At 32.5% G+C, this 25,384-nt stretch overlaps 3 protein-coding genes across 3 annotated transcripts; 1 reads left to right on the forward strand and 2 right to left on the reverse strand.

The window, feature by feature from the left end:
- Positions 1 to 679: 679 nt before the first annotated feature.
- LOC114190287 (uncharacterized) lies at positions 680 to 1,936 on the forward strand. The gene has a single exon (XM_028079114.2). It carries the CDS (start codon positions 958 to 960, stop codon positions 1,861 to 1,863), a length of 906 nt encoding a protein of 301 aa, XP_027934915.2. The 5' UTR covers positions 680 to 957; the 3' UTR covers positions 1,864 to 1,936.
- A 1,187-nt stretch (positions 1,937 to 3,123) lies between these two features.
- Positions 3,124 to 7,089, reverse strand: WDR5B (Transducin/WD40 repeat-like superfamily protein). The gene is made up of 2 exons (XM_085676284.1): positions 6,267 to 7,089; positions 3,124 to 3,630 (listed from the first exon to the last, which is right to left on the reverse strand). Exons 1-2 carry the CDS (start codon positions 6,939 to 6,941, stop codon positions 3,340 to 3,342), a joined length of 966 nt encoding a protein of 321 aa, XP_085532410.1. The 5' UTR covers positions 6,942 to 7,089; the 3' UTR covers positions 3,124 to 3,339.
- Positions 7,090 to 17,033: 9,944 nt separating this feature from the next.
- On the reverse strand, positions 17,034 to 22,559 carry LOC114192644 (protein TIME FOR COFFEE-like). Its single transcript, XM_028082422.2, has 12 exons — positions 22,306 to 22,559; positions 21,918 to 22,226; positions 21,630 to 21,781; positions 21,334 to 21,511; positions 20,978 to 21,248; positions 20,822 to 20,879; positions 20,664 to 20,744; positions 20,357 to 20,576; positions 20,175 to 20,241; positions 19,976 to 20,039; positions 19,445 to 19,828; positions 17,034 to 19,307 (listed from the first exon to the last, which is right to left on the reverse strand). Exons 1-12 carry the CDS (start codon positions 22,391 to 22,393, stop codon positions 17,568 to 17,570), a joined length of 3,612 nt encoding a protein of 1,203 aa, XP_027938223.2. The 5' UTR covers positions 22,394 to 22,559; the 3' UTR covers positions 17,034 to 17,567.
- Positions 22,560 to 25,384: the final 2,825 nt, after the last annotated feature.

Below are 25,384 nucleotides of genomic sequence, written 5' to 3' on the forward strand. Positions count from 1 at the left end.
ACAATAGTGCTCTTAACCATTAAAATGATGCACAGATCACCGAAAAGAGGGATTCGACAGAACCATTTTGTTTTAAACTATTATTGAATTATGTAAGAGTTTAAATAATATAACGTAAAATAATTTTATATTGCTAATTAATAAAAAACAAATTATGATATAACTTTTGAGATAATTAAATATAAAGATAAACAAATCAATCATATATAATAATTATACAGACTTATTAATCATGCATCTAATGTCTTACCATCTTAAAGAGGTAGATTATTGTTCAATTACCACGTCTTACCACCTTACTAAGCTAACTTAATTCTTTTAAGTAAATTAACTCTTTGTCTTTTATACCACCAAAAGAACTGGAAGAGAAAAAGGGAGTTGAGAGTGTATAAAATGGAAACATCAAAGAATAAGGAGAAGAAAAGTCAAAATTTACCATAAAAGTGTTATGAAGCATAAAGGTCACAAAACTTGTTGATGAGACTTGTGATATCTCAACATTTTAAATTCAACTAATTTAACTTCCTTATTAGCATTAACAAAAGGGGTAATAATATAGATTTTTGAAGGTATTTGTTGAATTTTCACTTGACTCATGTCAAGCATAAGCATAGCAACAGTAATGGCAGTGACAATAGAATGGGGTCAATGTAGCTGTTATTATCCTTGGTACCCCATGTGCTTAAAGCGACCTTTTCCTTTCCCTCACTCTTCCTTTTTATGTTCCCTGCAAAGTTTTTTTCATCACTCATCCTTTTGTTTTGGTTATTACTCCACTTAATCTCCCCACACAATTCAAACATCAACCAAATCTAAATCTCTTTCTTTGTCCCCCACACCCCTCTCTCCTATGTCGTATCCCATTCTGAAGAAACACCATTAGAAGCACATGTCCAAACTCAACTCTTTTGCATCCAATTGTTTGTTTTGGTTATTGTTGTTGTTGGTAGTGTTGCCATGAAGGAGTTTCCCTCTTGTTTTGGAGAGAATGGGGTTCAGGTTGCTGACTCATCCTCATCAAGCACCACAAGAGCGGCTCAAAATGTTGTCACGTGTGTGTACCAGTGCAAATTAAGACGGCGATCATGTCTGATCACGGTCTCCTGGACCAAAACTCTCATGGGTCAAGGCTTGAGCGTGGGAATAGATGACTTGGGAAATCATTGTCTCTGCAAGGTTGAGATAAAGCCATGGCTATTCTCAAAGAGAAAAGGGTCCAAGAATTTGGAGGTCCAATCTGGTAAAATTGATATCTTTTGGGATTTGAGTTGTGCCAAGTTTGGTTCCGGGCCTGAGCCGCTGGAGGGGTTCTACTTAGCGGTGGTGTTCAACAAGGAGCTGGTGTTGCTGCTTGGGGATCTGAAAAAGGAGGCATGCAAGAAGATTGACAGTGATTGTGCCTTTTCCCACGGTGGTACCGTTTTCGTTGCAAAAAGAGAGCATATTTTTGGGAAGAAGTTTTACGGTGCAAAGGCTCAGTTTTGTGACAAGGGGCAAGTTCATGATGTGACAATTGAGTGTGATACTGTGGGTTTTAACGATCCCTCTCTTGTGATTCGGATTGATAGCAAGACAGTGATGCAGGTGAAGCGTCTCAAGTGGAAGTTCCGAGGGAATCACACCATTTTGGTGGATGGGGTTCCGGTTGAAGTGTTTTGGGATGTGCATAGTTGGCTCTTTGGGAATGCCATTGGCAATGCAGTGTTCATGTTCCAAACATGCATTTCAAGTGAAAAGGTGTGGGAAGCCCAATCAGCTTCTGATACCACTGCACTAACATGGGCTTCTTCTCAGCTGTTTAAGGATTCCCAGTTGCAATGCTTTGGGTTCTCTCTCATTTTGTATGCTTGGAAACATGAGTAGTAGTCAATAGAGTTGTTAAATCTTGTTTCTCAGTGTTAAATTTATATGACAGTCACATTTTTCAACAAGGAAACTCATAAACTTGCCCCTTTCTTCTCATCTTCATCTTACGCTTTTTAATTTGGTATAACATTTATCTTTTTTCCAGAATGTATTAGCAGAAATGGGTGCAAAATCTATGGTCTGCAAAGAGAGTAAGTGGGTGTGGTAAATAATTTTCTTAATGATATGACTACCAAGAATGATTTTCTTAACGTTGTTGGGTTTTCTTATTTTTACTTTAAACAGGCCTTTTAGATTTTGATGCAGTGGAGTAATCTGAGATATGGAGAGAAATATAGCGTACAACAGATAATCTGATGACAGCTATTATCTGATGATTAGTTCCTACCTGTGTTTTGTTTATTTTTATTTTCATAAATCCAAGGAACACTTATTCATCAATTCCGATCCAACACTCGAGCCAGTGAAGGCCGTATCAACTGTTTTAAACACACGAGAAAGAGAGAAAGAGTATCAAGTATGTCTCTGAAATCTATGATCTCCTAGGATGCAGTTGAATTTGAATATGAAAATGCATGCAGAAGCAGAGACACGAAAGGGAAAAAAACAAGCAAAACTTGACGGTAGTAGGAACATTGCAAATAACTGATGCTTCCTGCGACCAAATGTCTTATCCACCAGCTGATGTTGTAACTATTTCATCAGGCTCTGCAATAATCTGACAAATTTTAAAACAATTATTCTGCTTCCCTTTGGATAGTCTTTACTGCATTTAAAATTGAATTTTAGTACGGTGAAGTCTACTCATAGCTTCAAATAACTCTCATGCGATCACCATGGAGAACATCGGTGAACTTTTGCAACATATCTGACATCTCATTATTCTTAATTTTGGGAAACTCGAATGATGTGTCAATCTGAAATCTTTTGAATTTTCTTAAGCTTTTATGAAATTAAATTAAAACTGATATTCTTTCAAGACTTACAATATTCATATGCTATATTTTCATTTCGAAAATATATGCCTTCATTCTTTCAAAAATCATACGGCTGAAATTTACAAAAGGACAATATTTGTCGCATTTTCCCATCACCTCACGTTAATGGTGTTAAAACTTTTACAAGACTAGTCCTAGGAAAAAAGAAAAATAGTCGTATACTGTGCAAGTTGCGTTACTTTCTAGAAAACTACCACTTTCGATTCTTTAAAATCTGAGAAAATCTCACCTAACAAGGCACAAACAATACAAAAGAATATAGTGAAGAAATTTGGATAGGTAAGCATTCAAGACTCATACTTCACATCACACATTAGACGACATATAACAATTTAAGATGTCTAGAAATGTGATGAGTTTACAATCAAGTGATGAAAAATATATTTACAAAAAAATAGACGGAATAGTGCCACAAGAGATCACCGTGCATGAGTAGTGTTAGTTGCCTTAAAACACCCTATAATTTCAATATTATTCAGGAATCCTGTACCCAAACCCTCACAGTTGCATCTCGAGCGAGACCAGCGGAAGCAATTTTGTTCTCTGTGGGGTGACAAGTAACAGATATTACAGTATCTGTATGGCCTTCAAGTCTCTGAATCATATTTTTCTGCTGAAGATCCCATAAATAAACGCAGCAATCTTCAGAACCGCTAACAATATATCTCCCATTAGTCACAGAAAATGTAGAAGTTATGCAGTATACTCTATTCACATGCCCAGAATATATTTTTAAGAACTTTCCACTCCCGTAGTTCCAGAGCTTCTGCATCCACAAAAACTATATTGTCAGGGAAATTATCAACGAACCAATATGCTAAACTAACATACAAAATTAACTAAAGAGAATGTTAAATGTCTCCAGGACACTACTTAACAATGTGCTCCCATCACCAACGTAGTTAAAATAGCAAAGAAAATCATGGAATCACTCAATTCCACGTTTTTGCACACCGTGTCCAATTCAGTACATACACAAAATCACAACAGAGCAGATAGGCGGTATCATCGATGAAGGTCATGAAAACATCAAATCAATGTGTTTTGAGTGATGCGTTGTTACTTATATGTATGTTTGCATTTGTGTTTATTAGGTTCACACAGTATTTAAAACAAGAAACTATGAATGATGTTTGTTTATGTCACGATTAATTCAATATTGGCTAAGAAAGGAAGGCAAAAGAAAATCACTTAAGAAGTTCGAACTTGATGATATTCTGTCCAATAATGAGTGGAGACAATGAAAATGTAGTTTAAATGGTGCTCCAAATTCAAATGAAGATGATGTACAAGGTCAAGCCCAAGGTAGAGGGCAATAGGATGATGTTCTTGTTTTCCAAGAACTAGGAGGAAAATGATCCTATTAATATACTTTCTAATGAAAATCCCTTAAGTTTTGGTTTTAATTTGAAAGATTTAATTAGATGTTTAGTGTTAAGGCTTTAGCCATCTAGGTGTTCTTGGACTTGGTAGTTGGGTTTTGAAAATTTGGTATTTTGTTCAGGCTACTTACACTTAAGTAATTTGGTATTTTGAGTTGTTTTGTTGTGACTCATGAGTTATGACTTGGTTCACATATTTTCTTTTGTATAGTTTACTTTTTTGATTAATTATTTCAAAGTATGACACTATGAATGATTTTTTTTTCAATTATTTATATTATTTTGTCAGTGCATATTTCAGATTTATGTAGGATCTACTATATATATAACGACTCTACAATTTACAACCCAATAAGCACCTTACAATACCAATCATACTGTTGATTTTAACTACTTTTTACCCGTAACTATTTCCAAAGGATTATTCACCATGATTTCTGACTGTTTCTCAGGCAGAACCCTTATCTTAGTGATGCAGAGCATGAACATAAGTAACCTTTTCTTCTATTATGCAATGATACAATACGTGTATCGGATACGACACGTATCAAATATGCCGTTATGTTTATTTTGAAAATAATAGATAAGATACATTCTATATGCATATTGAAAAATGTACAAAATTTCTTAAAAACATGATAAATATGTGATTGTCATTGTGTGAACAAGTTAAAATCATATGTATTAAACGATATTAAAATAAAAAATTATAAATTATTGTCATCATAAAAAGTACTATTGTCTTATAGATTAAATACTTCTTGACAAGTATCAGTAACATATCCTAAAATATCGGACACGGATATACGTGACCCAAATTAAAATATAGTGCATCGTAACATTTCATCAAACCCATCCTCAGAAGTTCATACATGTCATGCTTCCAGCCTATTTCTACACAATGCCAGCAGCAATAATGATCGAAACTTTATCTCAATACTTCTTGATGTAGTTTATAAAGATATTAATAGAAAGATAAATTTCATTCATAAAGAACAAGCAATATTATTATAGTTAATCTGGGAATTTCCTCTTAAGTGTGCATTCAAAAGCAGAGTAACAATTTATCTAAAAACCTAAAAATTAGCCCGAAAAGTCTGTGCTCCCTGTATATCACACAAACAATTTAAGATATTCTTGTCTTTTATCTAAAGCTCCAAAGAGAATTTTAAATGTCTCGATCGAGACTTTAAAGATCTTTTCTATGATCTGGTGGTGATACCATTGGGAAAATTGTTTGTCTACCCAAGACCTTGGGACGACGGGGTGGTTGGAATTAATCATTGTCTCATAAATCTGGTCCCTTGGGATCAAATGCCTTTGAATAAAGGAGGCTACAAAATAGCAACTCCCATTTTTCTGGAGGGATATATGCTTGTCAGATAGTATTTTAGTATTCTTCAGTTGCTTGGTTATGGTTTTTCTTGTGCAGTGATACCAATGGATTGATAACGGGGTATGGCTCTGGAAATGGCATTTGGAGGCAGAATATATTTGATTGAGAGGAAGGGCTCTAGACTATGTTATCAACTTTGGTAAGATATGCAGGGTTATGCAAGCGTGTGATGAAAGGGTTTGAAAAGAAGATAGTTCCATGATCTTTTCTGTTAAATCAACTTACTCCTTCCTTTTTGCAATCTCTGCTGCATTTCTGGCCTTCTACTGGAGTAATAGTCCAGTAGATACTATGATCAAGCTTTTTTTGGAAGAGTCATGTTCGTCGAAGGTGCGGTATACTTATGGAGACTAGAATCACTAAATTCTAACAAGTTTGGTCAAGTCTAGCAGGACATTTCAGTGGTCTTACGAAAAATTGATTAGGCTCTTTTCCTTCAACATGGTAGTTTTGTAAAGGTTACGTTTAGAAGAAAAAAACATGTCTTTTATATGTCGTTGCTTGATCTATTTGGTTGATAGTAATAGCAATAACATTCTAAGTAAAAAGAAAAAAAAAATACTCTATTTAGAATGTAAAAAGCGATACTGAAAAAGAAAAATTAAGAAGAAGATGAAAACTCACGAGGGTGTCATTCAGAGTGGCGACGAGAATGAACTTGCCATTGGGGGAGAATTTGGCGAAGGAGACAGCAGGAACCTTATCGTCGATAAGGGTCTTCAATGGAGCAAAAGTTTTGGTGTCCCAAACTTTGCAAGAACCGTCGTGGCTGGCAGAGAGGATGAGGGTGCCCTCGCGGTTGTAGTGCACGGAGGTGACGGGCATGGAGTGGCCGTTGATGACTTGGACGCATTTGCCGGTCTTCACATCCCAAACCCTAATGCTCTCGTCGAAGGACCCGGACACGATGTAGCTTGATTGGGGATTGAAATTTACACAGAAGACCGCGTCAGAGTGGCCGCGGAGGATCTTCACGCAATCGCCCCCGGTGGCGTCCCAGATGCGGATGGTGCAGTCGTCGGAGGCGGAGCAGATATAGTGAGAGTCCGAGGACCAGGCCAGGTCGGAGATGCCCTCGGAGTGGCCGACGAGGCGGTGGAGGAGGGAGAGCGTGGCGGATGACCAAATGATTAGGGTTTTGTCGAGGGATGCCGAGGCTAATAGCGTTCCGTCGTTCGAGAACTTAACGCACGATACGGCGTTTTCGTGGCCGGTTAGGGTTTTCAAGAGACGGTACGGTTTGTAGGTTTGGTTGCCGCCGCCGCCGCCACCACCGCCGCTGTTCGCGCTCGTCGCCATTCTGAAACTTGTTAAATTCCGAAAACAATCTCGTACTTCAAAATCGCTAACGAACGCAACTCATAGCTAGCATACCTTAATATCCAAAGCAGTGTCTATCGAACTAAACAGCAAATGTTGGCGATTGAGAAAAAAGAATCGGGAAGAAGGGAATTTTGTGGAAAAATATATCTTTTGATAATTTAATTTATTATGATTATTATCTATAACACTATTAAAAAGATCTTTTTCTTTTGTGTTTCATTTCAAATTTTTAATTTTAATTTTTAAAATATAATTATTTATTAAAATTTTAAAAATTGAATGTTATTTTTGTAAATATTTTATAAAATCATTTTTTTATTTATTAATTATTATTTTTCTTCTTTTTTATATATATTTATATTTACATTTTATATATATATATATATATATATATATATATATATATATATTAGTGTATATCTTTTGTTTATTTTATCTTTTAAATAAGTGTTATTTTAAATAAAATAATTAATAATAAAAGAAGATGACAGATGTGTGTAGTCAATGTTTTTCAGAGCTTATCATTAGTTTTATATCTTCTTTATTATAAGTTACAATCAGTGATGTTGATTAAGGATTTTATTTTTTAAAATAATATTTCTTTTAAAAAATCCTTAAATAGATTTATTGCGATATTATTTTCTTTTAAAGTGGATTTTTCTGATTATATGTTTAATGGAGATAAAATGAAATAAAATAAAAACTATGAAAAAGTAATTTATGTTTATCATAACTGATATCTTATTTTGGATCACGTATTATTATAATGATACTTATCAATAATATATATATATATATATATATATATATATATATATATATATATATATATATATATATATATTAGTAATATTTTTAAATAATAATAATTTACAGTGTTTTATGTTAATAATTTTAATATATATAATTTTAATTTGAATTTACACAATAATAATTATATATTTATTATGTTTTTAAGAATTGTTGTACATTTTTTTCAATATACATATATCACACATGTTATCATCCTGTCTTTAAAATATACGTATTAATATATTTGACATACATATTGTATATGTGCATCATAAACAATAACTAATTAAAAATATTGAGTTTAAATTTTAATTCCTCTAAAAGAAAAAATAAATAATCAAAAATTTATGATGTTTTAATATATATTTCGAAAATTAAATTTGTGATTATTTATTTTATTAATTAAATTAGTATAATAAATAATCTTTTATTTTTTTAATTATCTTTTTCCTACAAATCATTGCAATAATAAAAAAAATTATTTTAAATTATCTTTTATGAATTCAAATTTATTCATCCTTTAATTATTTCTTAGTTTTTTTTAAGCAATAAAAATTTAATTTCAGTATTTTAATTAATTATTTGAAATTATTTTTCTCTTATTTAAATTTTAAATTTTGTTCTTCTTTTAGAAAAACAAAAAATAATCTTCTAAAGTTCTGAATTTCGAAAGTGTTTGTGATATCTGGCATAGAAAATCAATTGAAAAATTCAGTTCCGTCCATTTGGAAAAATCATGATCTACTAGTTCATTTTGAGTAAGGTTTTTTTTGTTTAAAAAGAATATATTATTTAGGAAAATAATTGAAAATATTAATTTTATAATATAATTTGAAATAACTTTTTTACTATTATAATGGTTTGTAAAAGAGAATGAATTAGGTGTTATTTATGATTCGATGAAAATTGACCTAACATAAACTAATTTTCGGGTATTAGAATAGCATGGATCATTTCATATTCAATCTAATATGAAATTCACTCTTATATATGTATGACATTTTAAGTTTTGAATTAATTTTGATAAGTTGTCACTTGATTCTTTGACTTACGTAAAGTCTTTAATTAATTTTAAGACTTAATTAAGTTTTAAGTGTAAGATAAATTTGAAAATATTCGGAATTTTTATTAAATTTGTGAGATTTGTTGACTCTTCAAAATTTTATAATTTTTAAATTTAATTTTTTCAGTTAGATTAGATTTTTTTTTAATTATATAGTGTGACTGTTTTTATTACTAAGAGAATATAATGACGAAGATCTTCCTTAAAGATTTGCTATATTTAACAAAAATTATTTCTAAAATTAATTAAAGTTATAAAATATCAAATCAAAATTAAACAATTATAAAATATAAAAATTATAAAATTATAAAGAGTTAGATAATTATTATATATATATATATATATATATATATATATATATAAAAGAATATCATTCTCTAATATTTCAAAATCGATTTCAAAGTTGTTTTTCTTCTTGAGTCATGTAATATGTTAAAATCAAAGAGAGAAATAAGTAATTTAAATTGTATGACATGTCTTTTCTTTATTATCTTCTCGTTTGTGCAAGAGAGTTCTAACATAGGTTACTCATAATTTTTTGCTCGATTTTTCTTTTAAATTTGTTGAAACAAACAATCTTAACCCTTTTTCTCACTTATAAACAAGACATCATGGGAAGATAAAACAACATAAGGGACATTTTCATTTTCAAAGAAATTATGTAAATGTTTGAATTCAAAGTTAAAAAAAATATAATCCAAAATAACTTTCAACTTATACTTTATTGTATGTTAGGTTGAATATTAAATAAGATATATAAATTATTTTAAGAGATACTTAAGTCTCTTATATCTTTCATTAAAATTTTCTATTGTTATCAAGTTTTAACAATTATCTAAAATATAAGAAAACAATGACCTTTGGAAAGGACCCAAATACCCCAACTTAAACGAGTGACAGCTGTCCAATTTCCAGGTTTTTTGGTAACTTTTCCTTCTGGATATTACCTAATAAGTTTTTGACACGTGTCATTTTCTTTGGTTTTTTCGTCCTTGAAGGTTTATTTGTTGGGCTTCAACACGCGACCCAAAACCAAATCTTTTCAACTTCTCTCCAGAAGCTTCAACACCACTCACACACTCACCTACCACTCTGTCACACTGCTTTTCTCCATTCTCTTTCCTCTACTCTTTCTTCCTCACACTCTCAGCTTCTCTTTGAAGCTTCTTCTTCCTTTCCACTACCAAGCTAAGTGTTTACTTTTCTAACTATTACCAACGTAACCCAGCATAAATATGTATGAAGGTATTTTTGTTGTTGTTTCGATTTCATCTTATAAACCTTTCTTTTTGTTTTCCAGGTGTTTCGAAACCTATTTTTAGCTGATCAAAAGGTAATAACTTTCGATTTTTTTTGTTCTTTTTTCATATGCATTGTTACCCGTGTTGTTATTTAAAGGAGTTTTTTATTGTTTCAGTTTCGTTTTCATAAACCTTTTTTTGTTTTTCAGGTGTTGTAGACATATTATTAGGTGAAGAAAAGGTAATAACTTTCGAGTGTTTTTTAGTTTCTTCTTCATCTTGCATATGTATTGTTGTTTGTATTGTTATTTGAATGTATTTTTTTTGTGTTTCTATTTCGATTTGGTAATTATTTTTTTCAGGTTCTTAACTTTTCTCCAGAAGCTTCAACACCACTCACACACTCACCTACCACTCTGCTACACTTCTTTTCTCCGTTCTCTCTCCTCTACTCTTTCTTCCTCACACTCTCAGCTTCTCTTTGAAGCTTCTTTTTTTCCTATGTTTTTTCATTTTTCTTCTTCCATTGAAAAGAATATCGAAGATTTTTGAAGATCTATAATGAAGTTCTCAAGCAGAAGGATGAAAAATCATTATTAAGAGATTTTATTTTTAAAAGGTTCGATTTTTATTATTTTTCCATTTTTTGAGTTTGATTTTAATCATTTTTGTTTTGTGAGCCAACCCATCCTCCTGGTGGTGTTCCAATGGTGTTCCTCACATGTGGGTTTACGAGGTTAAACTTGACGGATCTGTTGTTGATTTGTACGTTATTCATGGAATTTTTTTTATATGGATTTTATGTATATAGAATTTGTTTGGTTTATATGACGACATCATTGTTCAATATATATTATACTTAGGATGCAGATGAGGTTCCGAAGCAAATTCTTGAAACTGAATACTTTAAATTTGTTGAAAAGATGAATGACTTGCATAGTTAAGTTTCTTCAACACTAGATGGTAAAGTTTCTTCAATGAAACCTTTGGTGGTTTCGGTCTATTCAAATCAGTAACGTGGAAAACATAAATTATTATTGAAGATCATTTAATAGCATGGGAAACATAAATTACTATTTAAGATCATTTAATAGCATGGAAAACATAAATTACTATTTAAGGCCATTTAATGCAACTAGATGGTAAAATTTCTTCAATGAAACCTCTGGATGTTTTGATCTCTTCAAATCAGTAGCGTGGAAACATAAATTATTATTCAAGACCCTCTAATAGCATGTGAAACATAAATTATTATTCAAGACCATTTAATAGCATAGGAAACATAAATTACTATTTAAGACCATTTAATGCAATAACTTACTCTATCAATAAATCTTACGTTCCATGAAACCCTGCACAACTTCCAATCAAAATCTAAATTTATCACTGCATTGGAAATCTAAATTTATCACTGCTCAAGAAATCCTACACAACTTCCAATGATTTTTTTAAATATATTCGCATAACGTCTAAATAATGAATACAAAATATGAATAAATGTTTGAATAATTTTTTGTAATTATTATTTGTACGGCTCCAGATAATCATCATTGTACCATTGGTCTAGATAATTGAACTACTCCATTAATTTGAACTACTTGGAATAAACGTTCTGATGATTCAATTGATTGGGAATCAACTATTGAAGTAATTCATTAATCTTTCTTGATATTCGAATATGGTGCACGTTTGTATAAATATTTTTTCATTATTATTTGCACTGCTTAAGATAATCATCATTCCACTGGTCCACATATTTGAACTGCTCCATTTATTGTTTCATTTCCAACACGCTTTCATGATTCAACTTATTCGGATTAAAATATTCAAAAGATAATTTACATATCTTCACATTTCACACTTCATTTACGTCTCTCATTTAGAACTTCTCTTCTTTGTTTGATCATCATTGCACTGTTTCGGATATTATTCAATCTCTCTCACACGCTTTCATCATTAAATAATTTCGGATTCCAACACTTAAAAAAAGACCTTAAAATGATATTCGCAAAATACATTTTCAGAAAGACTTGAAAACTTCATTTTTATATTTCATTTACCAAAGTTTTTGTCATCATCTATTTCCAAATTTGGTTAATTAATAATTATTTTTGTTATTTATTTCTAAATATTATTTAGTATTTAAATTAAAATTTATATTCAATATAAACATATTCCAAATAAACACATATGTGGACATTACTTTTGCACGAGACCAAAGTTTTCAATATTCCTATATTTTATTTTAACAACAATATTGATATATGTATTTCATTTCAATATATAATATATAACTCAATGTACATTTTAAACAAAAATAAAATAAAATGTGTGTACCCATAAAAAATTAGTTATTATAAATTTAATGTCTACATTGATAACAATATCTGCATTTATTTTTGTTTAAAAATGTTAACATCAATCTTACATTATGTTTGCATTTTTGTTTAAGTTGATTATTTATGTGTGGACATTACTTTTGAACGAGACCAAAGTTCTCAATATTCCTGTATTTTATTTTAACAACAATATGTACATATGCATTTCATTTCAATATAATATATAACTCAATGTACAATTTAAACAAAAATAAGATCAAATGTGTGTACCCATCAAGAATTAGTTATTATAAATTTAATGTCTACATTGAAAACAATATCTGCATTTATTTTTGTTTAAAAATGATAACATTTATGTTTGAATTTTTGTTTAAGTTGATTATTCATGTGTGGATATTACTTTTGCACGAGACCAAAGTGCTCAATATTTCAATATTTTATTTTAGCAACAATATGTACATATGCATTTCATTTCAATATAATATATAACTCAATGTACATTTTAAACAAAAACAAAATAAAATGTGTGTACCCATCAAGAATTAGTTATTATAAATTTAATGTTTACATTGATAACAATATCTGAATTTATTTTTGTTTAAAAATGTTAACATCTATCTTACATTTTGTTTGCATTTTTGTTTAAGTTGATTATTCATGTGTGAACATTATTTTTACAGGAGATCAAAGTTTTCAATATTCCTATATTTTATTTTAACATATGTACATATGCATTTCATTTCAATATAATATATAACTCAATATACATTTTAAACAAAAATAAAATAAAATGTGTGCACCCATCAAGAATTAGTTATTATAACTTTAATGTCTACATTGATAGCAATACCTGAATTTATTTTTGTTTAAAAATGTTAATATCAATCTTACATTATGTTTGCATTTTTGTTTAAGTTGATTATTCATGTGTGGACATTACTTTTGTACGAGACCAAAGTTCTCAATATTCCTATATTTTATTTTAACAACAATATGTACATATGTATTTCATTTCAATATAATATATAACTCAATGTACATTTTAAACAAAAATAAAATAAAATGTGTGTACCCATAAAAAATTAGTTATTATAAATTTAATGTCTACATTGATAACAATATCTGCATTTATTTTTGTTTAAAAATGTTAACATCAATCTTATATTATGTTTGCATTTTTGTTTAAGTTGATTATTTATGTGTGGACATTACTTTTGCACGAGACCAAAGTTCTCAATATTCCTATATTTTATTTTAACAACAATATGTACATATGCATTTCATTTCAATATAATATATAACTCAATGTACATATGCACGGAACAAAAGTTCACAAGACATCTGATTACTATACCTTTTAGATTTATTCTCAAACGTAATCATTTCAATATTTCAATATAAATTAAGTATAACTATAAACTATGTATTGTGTAACTATGGATTATATTGATATATAATACACCTAATCAATGGTCTTAAATAATTAGATAATAAAGCAGATTTCGTAATTAACCAAAATCTAAATTATATATTTACAAATTCACATAAATTAAATTAATAATAACAATACTTTAATTTAATTTTTAACCAATATAATATATAATATTTAAACAGAATACCAATAACAATAATAACATTAAAAACAAAAAAAAGCCCATGCGTAGGCACAGGTACCATACTAGTTTTTATATAAAATGTTGTTCTCAATTTTACATACAGAGTTTGTGAGGAATTTAGAAAATGATTTAAGAGTGAAAGTAATAGAATTACTATGAAGTATAAATATTTTATTATTTTAGTATAAAGTTTATAAATTGAAAAAAATTATTTAAACGTTATTTTAGAAAAAAAAAATGTTATCTCTCTGTAAAGACTTTACTTATTTCTAAATTTTTCAACAATATATTAGAGTTCATCTTAGAGATCTCGATGAAGATCATAGTAAGTTTATTCTATTAAAATTTCTTTTTAGGATAAGTTCCTTTTTATCATTTTTTTATATTAGTTTTAGGAAGTTTTGCATGTATGAGATTGAAAGTTTTGCATACAGTCCTTTTAGGATGTTATTCCATCATTGTAGGAGTTTATTTTGATCATTTATTAGAGTCTTTTGTATAAAAAATTGACTTTTTTGTGAGAATGCTATAGATAAGAGATTAAATTTAAGCTTGAGCATACAAGCTTTAACATGTAAGGGGAACTAGACAAGTTTTGATAGTACCATAGATAGATGATCTGGATATGAATGTGGTATGGTCACAATGTTTCATTTTATGGAGAATTTTTGTGTTGTTTCAATATATTCAAATTGTTTGAATCTTGAGATGAATGTTCTAATATCTCATTTATACTCAATGTGGGGCTTAAACTCACACTTGAATTTCCAACAATAGAATTGTTGGACAACCAAAACTTTCGTTGGACGAGCCAACTCTCTCTAAGCAAAATTCAATTAATTAAAAGTCCGAGAGTTTTGGTCGTTGGTGAGGAAATTCTCGTTCAGTGAGTTGTTTAGTAAAAAATCCCCATGGTGTAGTCACTAGGTGAATATTGTGATCGCTAGATAAGCAGAACTTTTAATGGGTGACTAAAATTCACAAGACATGCTGATATCTTTGGTTGAGCAAGCAAAATATTGGTTGGGCAAATTGTAACATGATTCTAATTCATTGAGCAATCTAACTCTTAACTTAGCGATGGAAGTGTTTTTTAAATCGTAAGAAATTTAGTTTTTACAAGTTTCTAAATGCAAAAATTTTGTGTACTTGTTCTTGTATGGTTACGTTTGATTAATATATTGCATTTGAATATTATTATATCGTAAAGTTAGTTAATTATAATATATTAACATTTAAATTGGGTTGAGTATATATGTATGAATGAAAATCTATAACGGTATGATTTTAATATTGACATATGGTGTTTGATGAGCATAGTTATTTCTAGGGAGGGAATACTAGGTTGAGATGTTTAGGTTGTCTATTGAATTTGGGATTCTAAAAGAAATGATCGTGACTCTACTTGATCAGACTTACATAGGTGTTGAGAGTTGAAAGAAATTGTTATGATCTAATTTGCGATATGGAAAGAATTGTCTAGTAGGTCATAAGGATTTACTATGCAGGTAAATTTAGTTTCTATTATGTAACTTTGTTGTAGTGATAATTTTATGAAGGTACATATATTTAAGTTTAGTTCAACTTATGAATCTTCTCAAAGTAGAGTTAAATATTTATGATGTGTTATGTCAACGATTAAATGGTATCCATTAGATAGAAATGTAATCGATTGTATGTATGATTTAACAAGTGAATGTGCGTGTATTAAACAATTTTTTTTTATTCTAACTTACTGTCTTGTATGTTTGTATATTGTGATGATGGTGTGTTACAGAATTAGACTGGGGAGATATAAAAAATATTATGTATTTATGTTTTGTTTTATTTTAAAACTATATAAATATAGTATAATTTCATATAAAGAGAGTTTTTTATTTCAAAAGAACTTTATGGGTATTGATGTAAATATTATGCTAATATATGTTTAGATTGTCTTAATTTAAAATAATTTAACTGGCAGTGGGATGGTAGACAGCTTTATTTTATGCAGAATGTATTGTAAAGCTTTATTTGTTGCAGAAGCAGTGTAAATGCATCCTTGATATCCTCGATGAAGCAGTGTAAGAGAATCTTTGGTTCCTGTTTTTAGGCAAAAAACAAGAAATAGAATTGTGAAGGCGAGGACATATGCACCAAACCCGGTGTGATGAGCCTTTCCAAGTTCCAATTCCAATCAGAAGGAGACATTTCAGGTTTCTTGACGAGAATGATTATTGTCAAATAATGATGTTAAAGTTGGGTCAATACTCAATATATAACTGTGATCCCATTGTATTGACACAGCTTGCATGTTTTGTCGGAAGATATTGGGATTTCGTAGATAGTCTCAATTTGTTTAAACAACTCCACTTACTTGACACAAATTTCTGCCTGGTTAGATATGCACGATGATTCTTGTCATGAGGATCACCCGTCTATATATATTCCAATTCCTAGGACAATGATCTCAAACGAGACATTATAAGCATCTGAAACAGAGCAGGACCATATAAATAGAGTAGATTCCCTTATCCAACAGACAAAGTGTCACGTAACATAGACCGTTTGAAGCATATCATGTCTAAACTTTGATTCTATTTCAATCGACAAAGGAGACTGTAGTATTAGGGGTCAGCCTTGCTCCAAACCTTGCACCATGCAAGGACCCGTCCCTTCACGGCAAAAGAAACTCTCAAATAAAAAGAAACATATGCTTGTACCAAAGAAAAAGCGACATACGAGAAAGGATCTACGTTTGAAAAATGACAACAGATAAGGATCATCATCTTATAGGTGAAGTCACTTTCTTTCACTTGGGTATCATATCATGTTTTCGTGTTCAGAACCGGGGAATGCTAGCTGCTAAGTTTACAGAAAAAAAAAACACTAAAACAACACGGAAAGATACAAGGAAACGCCAAAAAGAAAAAGAGAGGAACCATTCCCGGAAATTTTGCATTCTCATTTGTTTTGTTCTCTCTCAGGTCTCGGTCTCTCGACATCCCAACTATCCACCCTCTCCATTAACATCAAAATAAAGAGAAACAACTGCAGGTTTTTTCATTAAAAAATGAATTTAAGTACATCTTTTGCTATGGGAGCTAAAAAAAATCATAATATATATACACATATATAGAATTCCCTTAATGTGTCAACTTAATTAGATCCCACAAGAAATTAAAGGCCTTCCAGAAGCTAACCAACCAGGAAATTTGATAAGATAATGCTACCTACTGTTTCAAAATTGCAGGCCTAATGGATCCCAACTTCCTTCCTTTATCCACTCCTTTGTGTCCCACCAGCAAATGTCATTCCGCATGCCTCTCACAATAGTCATGTTCAAATGACAAGATGCCTCCATTGCCACCTCAGAAAATAACTACAAGCAAAACTCCAGCACCTGGCAGCTGACATGTCCATTCGTACCAAAACCATAAGGGCGGTAACAAAACCCATGAAATGCAGCTTTAAACACGAAGAAGAGCAGCAAGGGCCTCCATAAGATATGATGATTACCAATTAGGAGTATAATTGTAGATAATTCCTTGTGCAGCAAAATGATGTGGTGACTAATATTTGAGCTCGGATAGGTGGCTGGTGCATGAGCTTAATATTGATGGGACATTTCTCCCACAAACTGGAGAAGATTTTTGGCCACTCCCAGCAGAATTTTCAGCTTGTTGAAATTGTGAAGGGTTGACTGACGAACCAACTTTACTTCCTTCCGAATTTGACTTAATATTTCCTTGAGGTGGTGTACCCATAGGCTGGTTGCTACTGTGTACTTGTTGCCCTTGGGGTGGCAGGGACGTTATGTAATTTCCACCAAAAGAAATTTGCATATGACCGGGCAAAATTCTCCCTTGTTCCTGAGAAAAACTCTTGAAGGTTGGAGCATTGGGTGTCATGATAGATGAGTGATGACCATGAGAATCTGCTGTTCTACCCGAGGCCTTAGCGTGAGAAGCTTGGCTAGAACTTTTGCATTGAGTAAGAGTTTGTGAGAAAACAGGGGCATTGTTTGCAAATTTTGTAGCAGGACCAGGCGTGCTATTAGTGGATGATGCTTTGTACCGATTTGCCAGAGTGGGTTGCTGCTGTTGCCCAGCATGCTGCTTTGGAACCTGAAGCGAATGCTGTGGCTGTTGAGAACTTGAAGCATTACTTGAAAGAGGCACACTTGTTATTGAAGTTGAAGCAACGGGTTGACTAGACCAGTTTCCATTCGCAGTAGATAGCATGAAGTTAAGGTTCTTGGATGAACTATCAAAAACAAGGGTGGTTGGTCCGTTGCTTGAAGACTTAGCATTTGCAATTTTCTTTTCCTCTTCATGGTGCGCAGAATTTCCTCCACTCTTAGTTTCAGTAATTGAATAATTCATCTGTTGAGTAGTCTGAGTTGCGCTTGCAGCTTGATATCCTTGCCATGTAATATCCGGCACACTGTGAAGTATCACAGGATTCTGTGCCATGGATGAGAAGTTAAGGTTTGAAGGAACACTGGTCCCATTAAATGCAGCAAATGATATTGCAAATGCTTGAGATGGTATATTCTCTACCGCTCCTTTTAAAGCCTGCTGCTGCTGCTGCTGTTGCTTGTCACCAAAACTTCCACTATTGCCAACGACAATATCTGATGCTGCAGATGGCTTAAAAGAATAGTTCACTGGCTGAACTGGAATTGTAAAGTTCTGCCCATGCACAGTCTTCTGAGAGAAAGATGTTCGAGTAGCAACAGAATGTGCATTCCCTCCACCTGTCTCAGTCTCATGCTTCCGTAGATGAGAGAGTGAGGTCTGTCGCTTTTGTGACTGCTGCTCCATAGTTGTAGAGGTCAAAATACTACTGCCATTAACTTGTGGCTGTTTATGAGATGATGAACTGCTTGATGTGCTTGCATTAAGATAACTTGGTTGTACCAGTGCTTGTGACTGAGGGTGCTGAAGTGGATGGAACGTTTGAGGAGAGTAGAAAGGCCCACTGATTACATGTGTTGCTTGTGGAGGACTTGCACCTCTGATTGTCGCAGCTGCTCCAAGAGAACTTGAGAAAGGAAATGAATACCCATTATTGTGAACTATTGTCATGTACGGAGAGGAACCATTGGCTGAAAAATTTGGGTAGCTAAAGCTCATTGCAGGAGCTACCACTGGCAAAGTTGAGGAGGTACCAAGAGACCCGCCTACTGAACTATGAGATATATTATACGAGGAAGTGCTATTAGGGGAATTCACAGCTCCTGCCTGATTAGTAGTTGCCGTAACAGAAGCTTGATGCTGCCCCGGAGGGTACAGGAAAGCAGGACCATGCTACATTCAAAATTAAATCACATTACTTTACAAAATAAAAACCATCAATACAACAACACAAGTTATCAATAAAATCAGTAAAATTGACAAACATTTACTTTAAGCAGTATGTAAGCAATGAAATGAGAAGACCTTACCACTAGATTGCCAGGTGGCCCAGGATTGGGACCATGCTGGAACACAAGCTGCACCCTATGAGTTGAATCCATTGGATTGGCGTTATTTGAGCTTTTGGCTGCGGTAACACTGGGATTACCGGTGGCGGCCCAACCTTTATCTTGTGCAGAATTTTGGTTTACAACTGTCAAGTGTTTTTGGGATTGTTTCCCAATGGCCATACTTTCTGCAGAGGGCACACAGTTGACTTTGTTGGGTTTTGTGCCACACGGAGAACCAGAGCCAGTAGCTGCTGGCAAAGGGGGGTTCATCTTTGTAAACTGCTGGTGTAAGATGTTACAAGCAATGTAGTAATGTGTTGCACATCTCTTCGGTTGCCTTTGAGAGAGGACAAAATTCACATGCTGCACATATGAAGCGTGAAGGTAATGTGCATGGTATCGTTAAATACAGATAGGTTGGAAGTGATTATATCACAACACACAGTAAGCATAACCAGTGGACTCGCATACGTACAACTAGGAAACAAATTATTTGAAAAATGATAATACCTGCTGTGCCAATGATCTTGTGGTTTTCTCCGTCTTCACAACTGGCTCCGAGAGCGGCTTGTATCTGCCAATTGTAATTATCGACCTTAGCTAATTCACATTACTAATATAACCAAACATAAAGTTAAATTTGAGAAGTACAACCATGAAGAAAAAGGTATATGCCTAGGGAAGTGATGATCTAATAATAGATTAATACCCAATGGGGGAGAGACTGCTGGACCGTCCTGATTCAGCTATTGATAAAGGCATTGAAGTAGATTGAACTGAAGAGGGAAAGAAATGTCAGCGACTTGTAGTTAACAAAAGGGTAGATCAAAGTGACATATGGTTCGGAATAAAAAGAAAGGCTAAAAAGGTCAAAAATATGAGATTAGTTACCGGTTTTCTCTACTTTGGGATTTGATGATACGGTAAGCAATTCCTGGTTCCTATCCTTCTCTTCTAATTTGTTGTTTGTCTTATCGTCATCGTTTGGCTTCTCCAAATCGTGTTTTAACACATCCAACTTCTCTTTAAATGTGACCATTTTCGCCTTTTCAATTTCTTCTGGAGTTCTCCCCTTCTTAACCGGTGTTTCCAACTTGACACTATTTCCGTTCTGCACAAGAATTTTGACGAGTTGGGCCATAAAACAGAAAAATGAATAAGCAAAAATAATTTCAAGATGTACAGTCAACCTACTCACCATTTCCGCATCCAGTGCCAAAGCTTTAGTTTCTGATGACAATTCATCCCGTTCCGGGGACAGCGCCATAGGAGGAGGAGCCTGTTGAAAAGGCACTCTTCAGATATTTGACAGCAAAAACCAAGGAAAATAGAGCAGGAAAAAACTAGGACTCTCACCATCAGATCTATCTCAAACTTGCCTACTCGCTGAGAGTTGCCCTCTGCAACTGAGATCCTAATAAATCGAGCCAAAACGAAATGGGGACAATGATCAGAATCAAAATATGTTTATTCAAGAGCAAAACAAAAAACCTATTGTCCATTAATGCTCACACTCTATTTGAAGCCCGTTCTTGTTTATCGTAATCCAACTTGATGTTCGACGGCGATTTCATTGAAGGGAAAACCGATCTTCCATTCACAGAAGCATCACCGAACCCAGCACCAGAATTCATCTTGTCTTCCACGTTCGGGGCCTCTGATGATGGACGATCGTGACAATCCACATCAGCAGGTTGCTCAATCTGAATCCTGACTAACTCTTCACTTGAATTATTCGAAACCCCGGTGGAATAATTGTTGTCATCTTCCATTTTCTTTTTCTCTGATAAAATGCCAACGAAAAGATAAGGTCAAAAAAGAAGAAAAAGGAAGAGTAGAAGAGAAAACTTCCAGAAATTGAAACCCACCAACATCCTTAGAGGGGCAAGGTACAGTGGCGTTGTGGTGATTGACACCTGCTTCGGGCTTTTCCGAAGAAGATTCGTGGTTCTTTGAAGTCTTCAAGCCGTACAGTAGCTCAGCTATCTCAATCTCGATGTCTGAGGAAGACGATGTTGATGCCTTAGGAACAACTTCAATCTCTTTCTGCAACATAACACACAACTAAGAACCCAATCCTTCAAGAAACAAAAAAACAAAAAAAAAAAGTCCCTTTCAAAAAAACGAAAGACGGATTAACAAAAAAAATAAAACTAACACAGACCATCTTCTTCCTAAGAGAAACATTCGAAGAAGAAGGCGAGGCCGCTTCAACACTCATTCCTCCGGGGGAATCCGACCGTTGCCGGAAATTCTGCTCCTCCCCGCCGCCGCTACTTGCCGAGACCAAACTTTCATGAGACCTTTTCGCAGAAGCTGCGGAAACACATCAAACACCGAATATCAAAACAAAGCAAAAAGGGGGTGGGGAAAAGTAAAAGTAAAAGTTAGTTCCGGGAGACACCAAAATGAAAGTGTAAAGGAAAATAAAGAGCACTTATATCGTCGCAACCTGAACGGGCCTTCCTGGGAACAGTCACGCCGATCATCTCATCCGTTATTTTAAACGGAGGAGGTTTGGACGGCGTGAAGACCCGGCGATGGGTCTGATCGGAGGAAAACGACGTCGGATTATTAGGAGAACGGATCTTAGAAACGCCAACGTCTACAACATCATCGTCTTGTTCGTTTCCAACGCTCTCTTCGGTGCTTTGCGAGTGAGAGCCTCTCCTCCGCTTGCTCCTGTTCACCGAATCCCTATCCCTATCTGGATTCCTTCCTCTCTTATTCACACCTTCCCTCAACTCCACAGCTCCTTCCTCTGTCACGAAACAGAAATAGTGTAAGAAATAGCACAGAAGAAATAGTAGAAGAAAATGAAGAAGAAAGCATGTTAACACCGGAAGAGTCTCGAAGAGCAATAGTTCGATGTCTGCGTCTGGTGGAGGAGGCCATGGATGGTCTTCTGGATTCTCTGGTTCTATCCATGAGCTTCTTCTTTCTTCTCTCTCATGTAAACAAAATCACCAACAAAACCTTCGTAAACCGCAACAGCCAGCGAGTCACCGGAATTCCGCCATCAACCACCGCTTCTCAAAATTTGCAGAGCCTAGCACTTCTCTCTTCTGTTCTACGCCTCTCTATATATTTATTTTCATTCAGTTCACTTCATTTAAAGGGATTATAATTATTAAATGCCATTATGAGTTAATTAATTATTAATTAATTAATTAATAATCTGATCTTTCCACTTTTCATATGCTTGTGGAAAAAGAGAAAATGGTTGAATGTTTCCCTTTCACTATTCACACATCACACATCACACTCGCGCAGCAAGGGACGGCTCAGATTTGCGGATGAGGCTTTCGGCGCTACGAGCCCCGTTGGATCATTCCGTATCCGACGGTGGTGGCTTGGTAGTGCCAACATGGCAGAAAAGTTATTGTCGATGGAATATGGAATGCCAACTTAAAGTGGTCATGTCTCACTTTACTTATATCTTTTCCTCTTTCCATAATAATAACATAAATAAATTATCTTTCCCTAGTACATGTTGACGCGCTTAAGATGCGCGTGTAGTCAAAGCGCACTGAGGCCCCAGCTCAGGCGTAGTGGGGTGCAGTTGGGTGGGGTGAATAATATAAAATAGAAAAGTAGTCATATTATTACTAAATTACCAAACTTATTAAACTAATATGTAATAATTAAATATTATATATAGAAATGAGATGAGGATCACCGATTGCCACAGGATTCTGTGTTTTCAGTTTTGAATTTAAATTTAAATTTAAATTTCAACACATTTTTATATGTATAAACTGAATACACGTTTTCTTACGTTGTTTTCTTTTTTATTAAAATCAATTAGAATGAATGATGTGTGAGGTTTTATAAAACCTGTTGTCCTTCAGTTACATATTATATTATAGATGATAATTTCATTAACTTCAGAATAATCATTATAAAATTTAAACAAATCTCTGAACATGGTAATTAAACTTTATATCAATGATTTTACTCCAAAGTTTATCTATAAATTAATAGTTAACGCAATGTCCATTAGATGTTGAAACTAAAGACCAAGTAGGTTATATATTATAGTCAAACATATCAAAGCAAAGATTCAAAACAAATAATTTAAAAAAAGACTTAAACTTTAAGCAATCCTTTGTATGGTATAGAAAAATAAACCATTACAATGAGACCAAAAAAAATATTGCAAATCAAAATGTTGTAGTTTTCAATTTTGGAATGAAATTAAAAATAAATTGTTGGAAGAAAAACTTGTGTGGCAGATAATGCGGCCAAAACTTTCAATCATTAAAATAAGAGTCTGTTTTAAATGTATCACATTGTATATCTATATTTTTGTTATTGAAATAAACAATGGACCAATTTATTTTATTGAAGATATAGTTTTAATAATAAAATATAAAATCTGTATCAGTCAGATTTGTTTAAGTCTAAGAACTAATTTGAATTGTTTTTAATAAAATATTTATATTTAAAGATAAATTTAGGTGCAAAAGTATGTTTATGGTAAAGAACTAGAAATTCTTTCTTTCATAATTATTAAAAACTATAAAATTGGAAATATTGAATAAATGACAGAGTATATCAAATTGTAACTAATAAGAAATACGTTTAAAATAATATATTAGAAAAAACAATATTGTTGCATGAATTAAAAAACTTAAAAATCAATTTTAGAAACTGAAAACGATCAAAATATAAGTTTTGAATCTACTTCTTTTTCTAAACCAAATAATCGGTCTGGATTTCAAATTAAAATTTTTAAAAAGGTTGTAATCTCTCAGATTAAAAATTTCATCAAGGTCCACACAATATTTGAATAATATATACATCTATCATCAAGGTCCATTAAATATACATAACCAAATAATAATAATAATAATAATAATAGAAAAAATTGTCACAATCAAGTGGAAGTTTGCTTAAATTTGTTACTACCTACAATAAAATTTTGCTTCCATGCCTAGATCTATATAATTGCTGTAAACATAAATATGCAATGGTGAGATAATAAATTTTGAAACAGGGTGTACCAGACCAAATTATTATCATGCATGGCAATGAAAATGAATTCAGAAGTAGCTACAATATGTCATCACTAAGATGTTATTTAAAAGAATTTAAAATTATAATAAACAAGTTTGACAATTAACATATATTTAAATCCATTACATTTTAGTAAGCTCATGTTCATGTTGATGTCATGTAATACAATATTTTTTTAAAATTAAATATATTTATAGTCTGTTCGAAAATTTGACCTAATTTAGTCTCTCAATTCTAGAATTGAGTGGATTTAATTATTTTAGCCAAATTTTGTTAAGTTTATTTGACATTTTAAACATGTTTTACAATAATATTTAAGCTATTTATACCATTTAACACATTTCCGTTTCAATGTTAGGTGAGAAACACGTTTGAAATATCAAATAAACTTAACAAGATTTGGTTAAAAAGACTAAATCCACATACTTCTAAAGTTGGGGAACTAAATTGGGTCAAAATTTTAAATAGAGACCAATTTCAATTTTTACTGAAAGTTAAAGAATTGAAAATATGTATGTTTAGTCATTTCTGTTATAAAGTCATATGTATAACTACTACAAGTTATATGTAAATCTTCCTCGACTTCTTATCACTTGGATGTCATGTCTACATGATAGGTACTAATGATGTGGAAGTACCTCTATTAATGTGAGTTTTGTATTTATTATTATGTACCACCTAGGACATGAATCACGATATCACCCTAGATCCCTACATCATTCATTAGGGTAATGTAAACCACATCCTCGTAGCCACCCATCCACAATCAAACCATTTATACACATATAGCACATATACATACATATATATAAGCAATCAAACTAGGATTCACACCCACAAAAAGATCACCTAGAAAGATATATGTCATGCGTATATCAACATCAATCATATATTTATCTA

This window comes from Vigna unguiculata, chromosome 7 (assembly GCF_037176805.1).
Source record: "Vigna unguiculata cultivar grain cowpea cultivar isolate G323 ecotype 2 chromosome 7, ASM3717680v1, whole genome shotgun sequence".
NCBI classification, from domain to species: domain Eukaryota; kingdom Viridiplantae; phylum Streptophyta; class Magnoliopsida; order Fabales; family Fabaceae; genus Vigna; species Vigna unguiculata.

Excerpts from the sequence above, each read along its gene's own strand:
- WDR5B (XM_085676284.1), bottom strand. The coding sequence starts at position 6,941 with ATGGCGACGAGCGCGAACAGCGGCGGTGGTGGCGGCGGCGGCGGCAAC. Across the intron at positions 3,631-6,266 it reads CCACTCTGAATGACACCCTC|AAGCTCTGGAACTACGGGAG; the intron begins GTGAGTTTTCAT and ends TTGTGGATGCAG.
- LOC114190287 (XM_028079114.2), top strand. The coding sequence starts at position 958 with ATGAAGGAGTTTCCCTCTTGTTTTGGAGAGAATGGGGTTCAGGTTGCT.
- LOC114192644 (XM_028082422.2), bottom strand. The coding sequence starts at position 22,393 with ATGGATAGAACCAGAGAATCCAGAAGACCATCCATGGCCTCCTCCACC. Across the intron at positions 21,782-21,917 it reads TCCCAGGAAGGCCCGTTCAG|CTTCTGCGAAAAGGTCTCAT; the intron begins GTTGCGACGATA and ends GTGTTTCCGCAG. Across the intron at positions 20,242-20,356 it reads TCCCAAAGTAGAGAAAACCG|TTCAATCTACTTCAATGCCT; the intron begins GTAACTAATCTC and ends TTCCCTCTTCAG.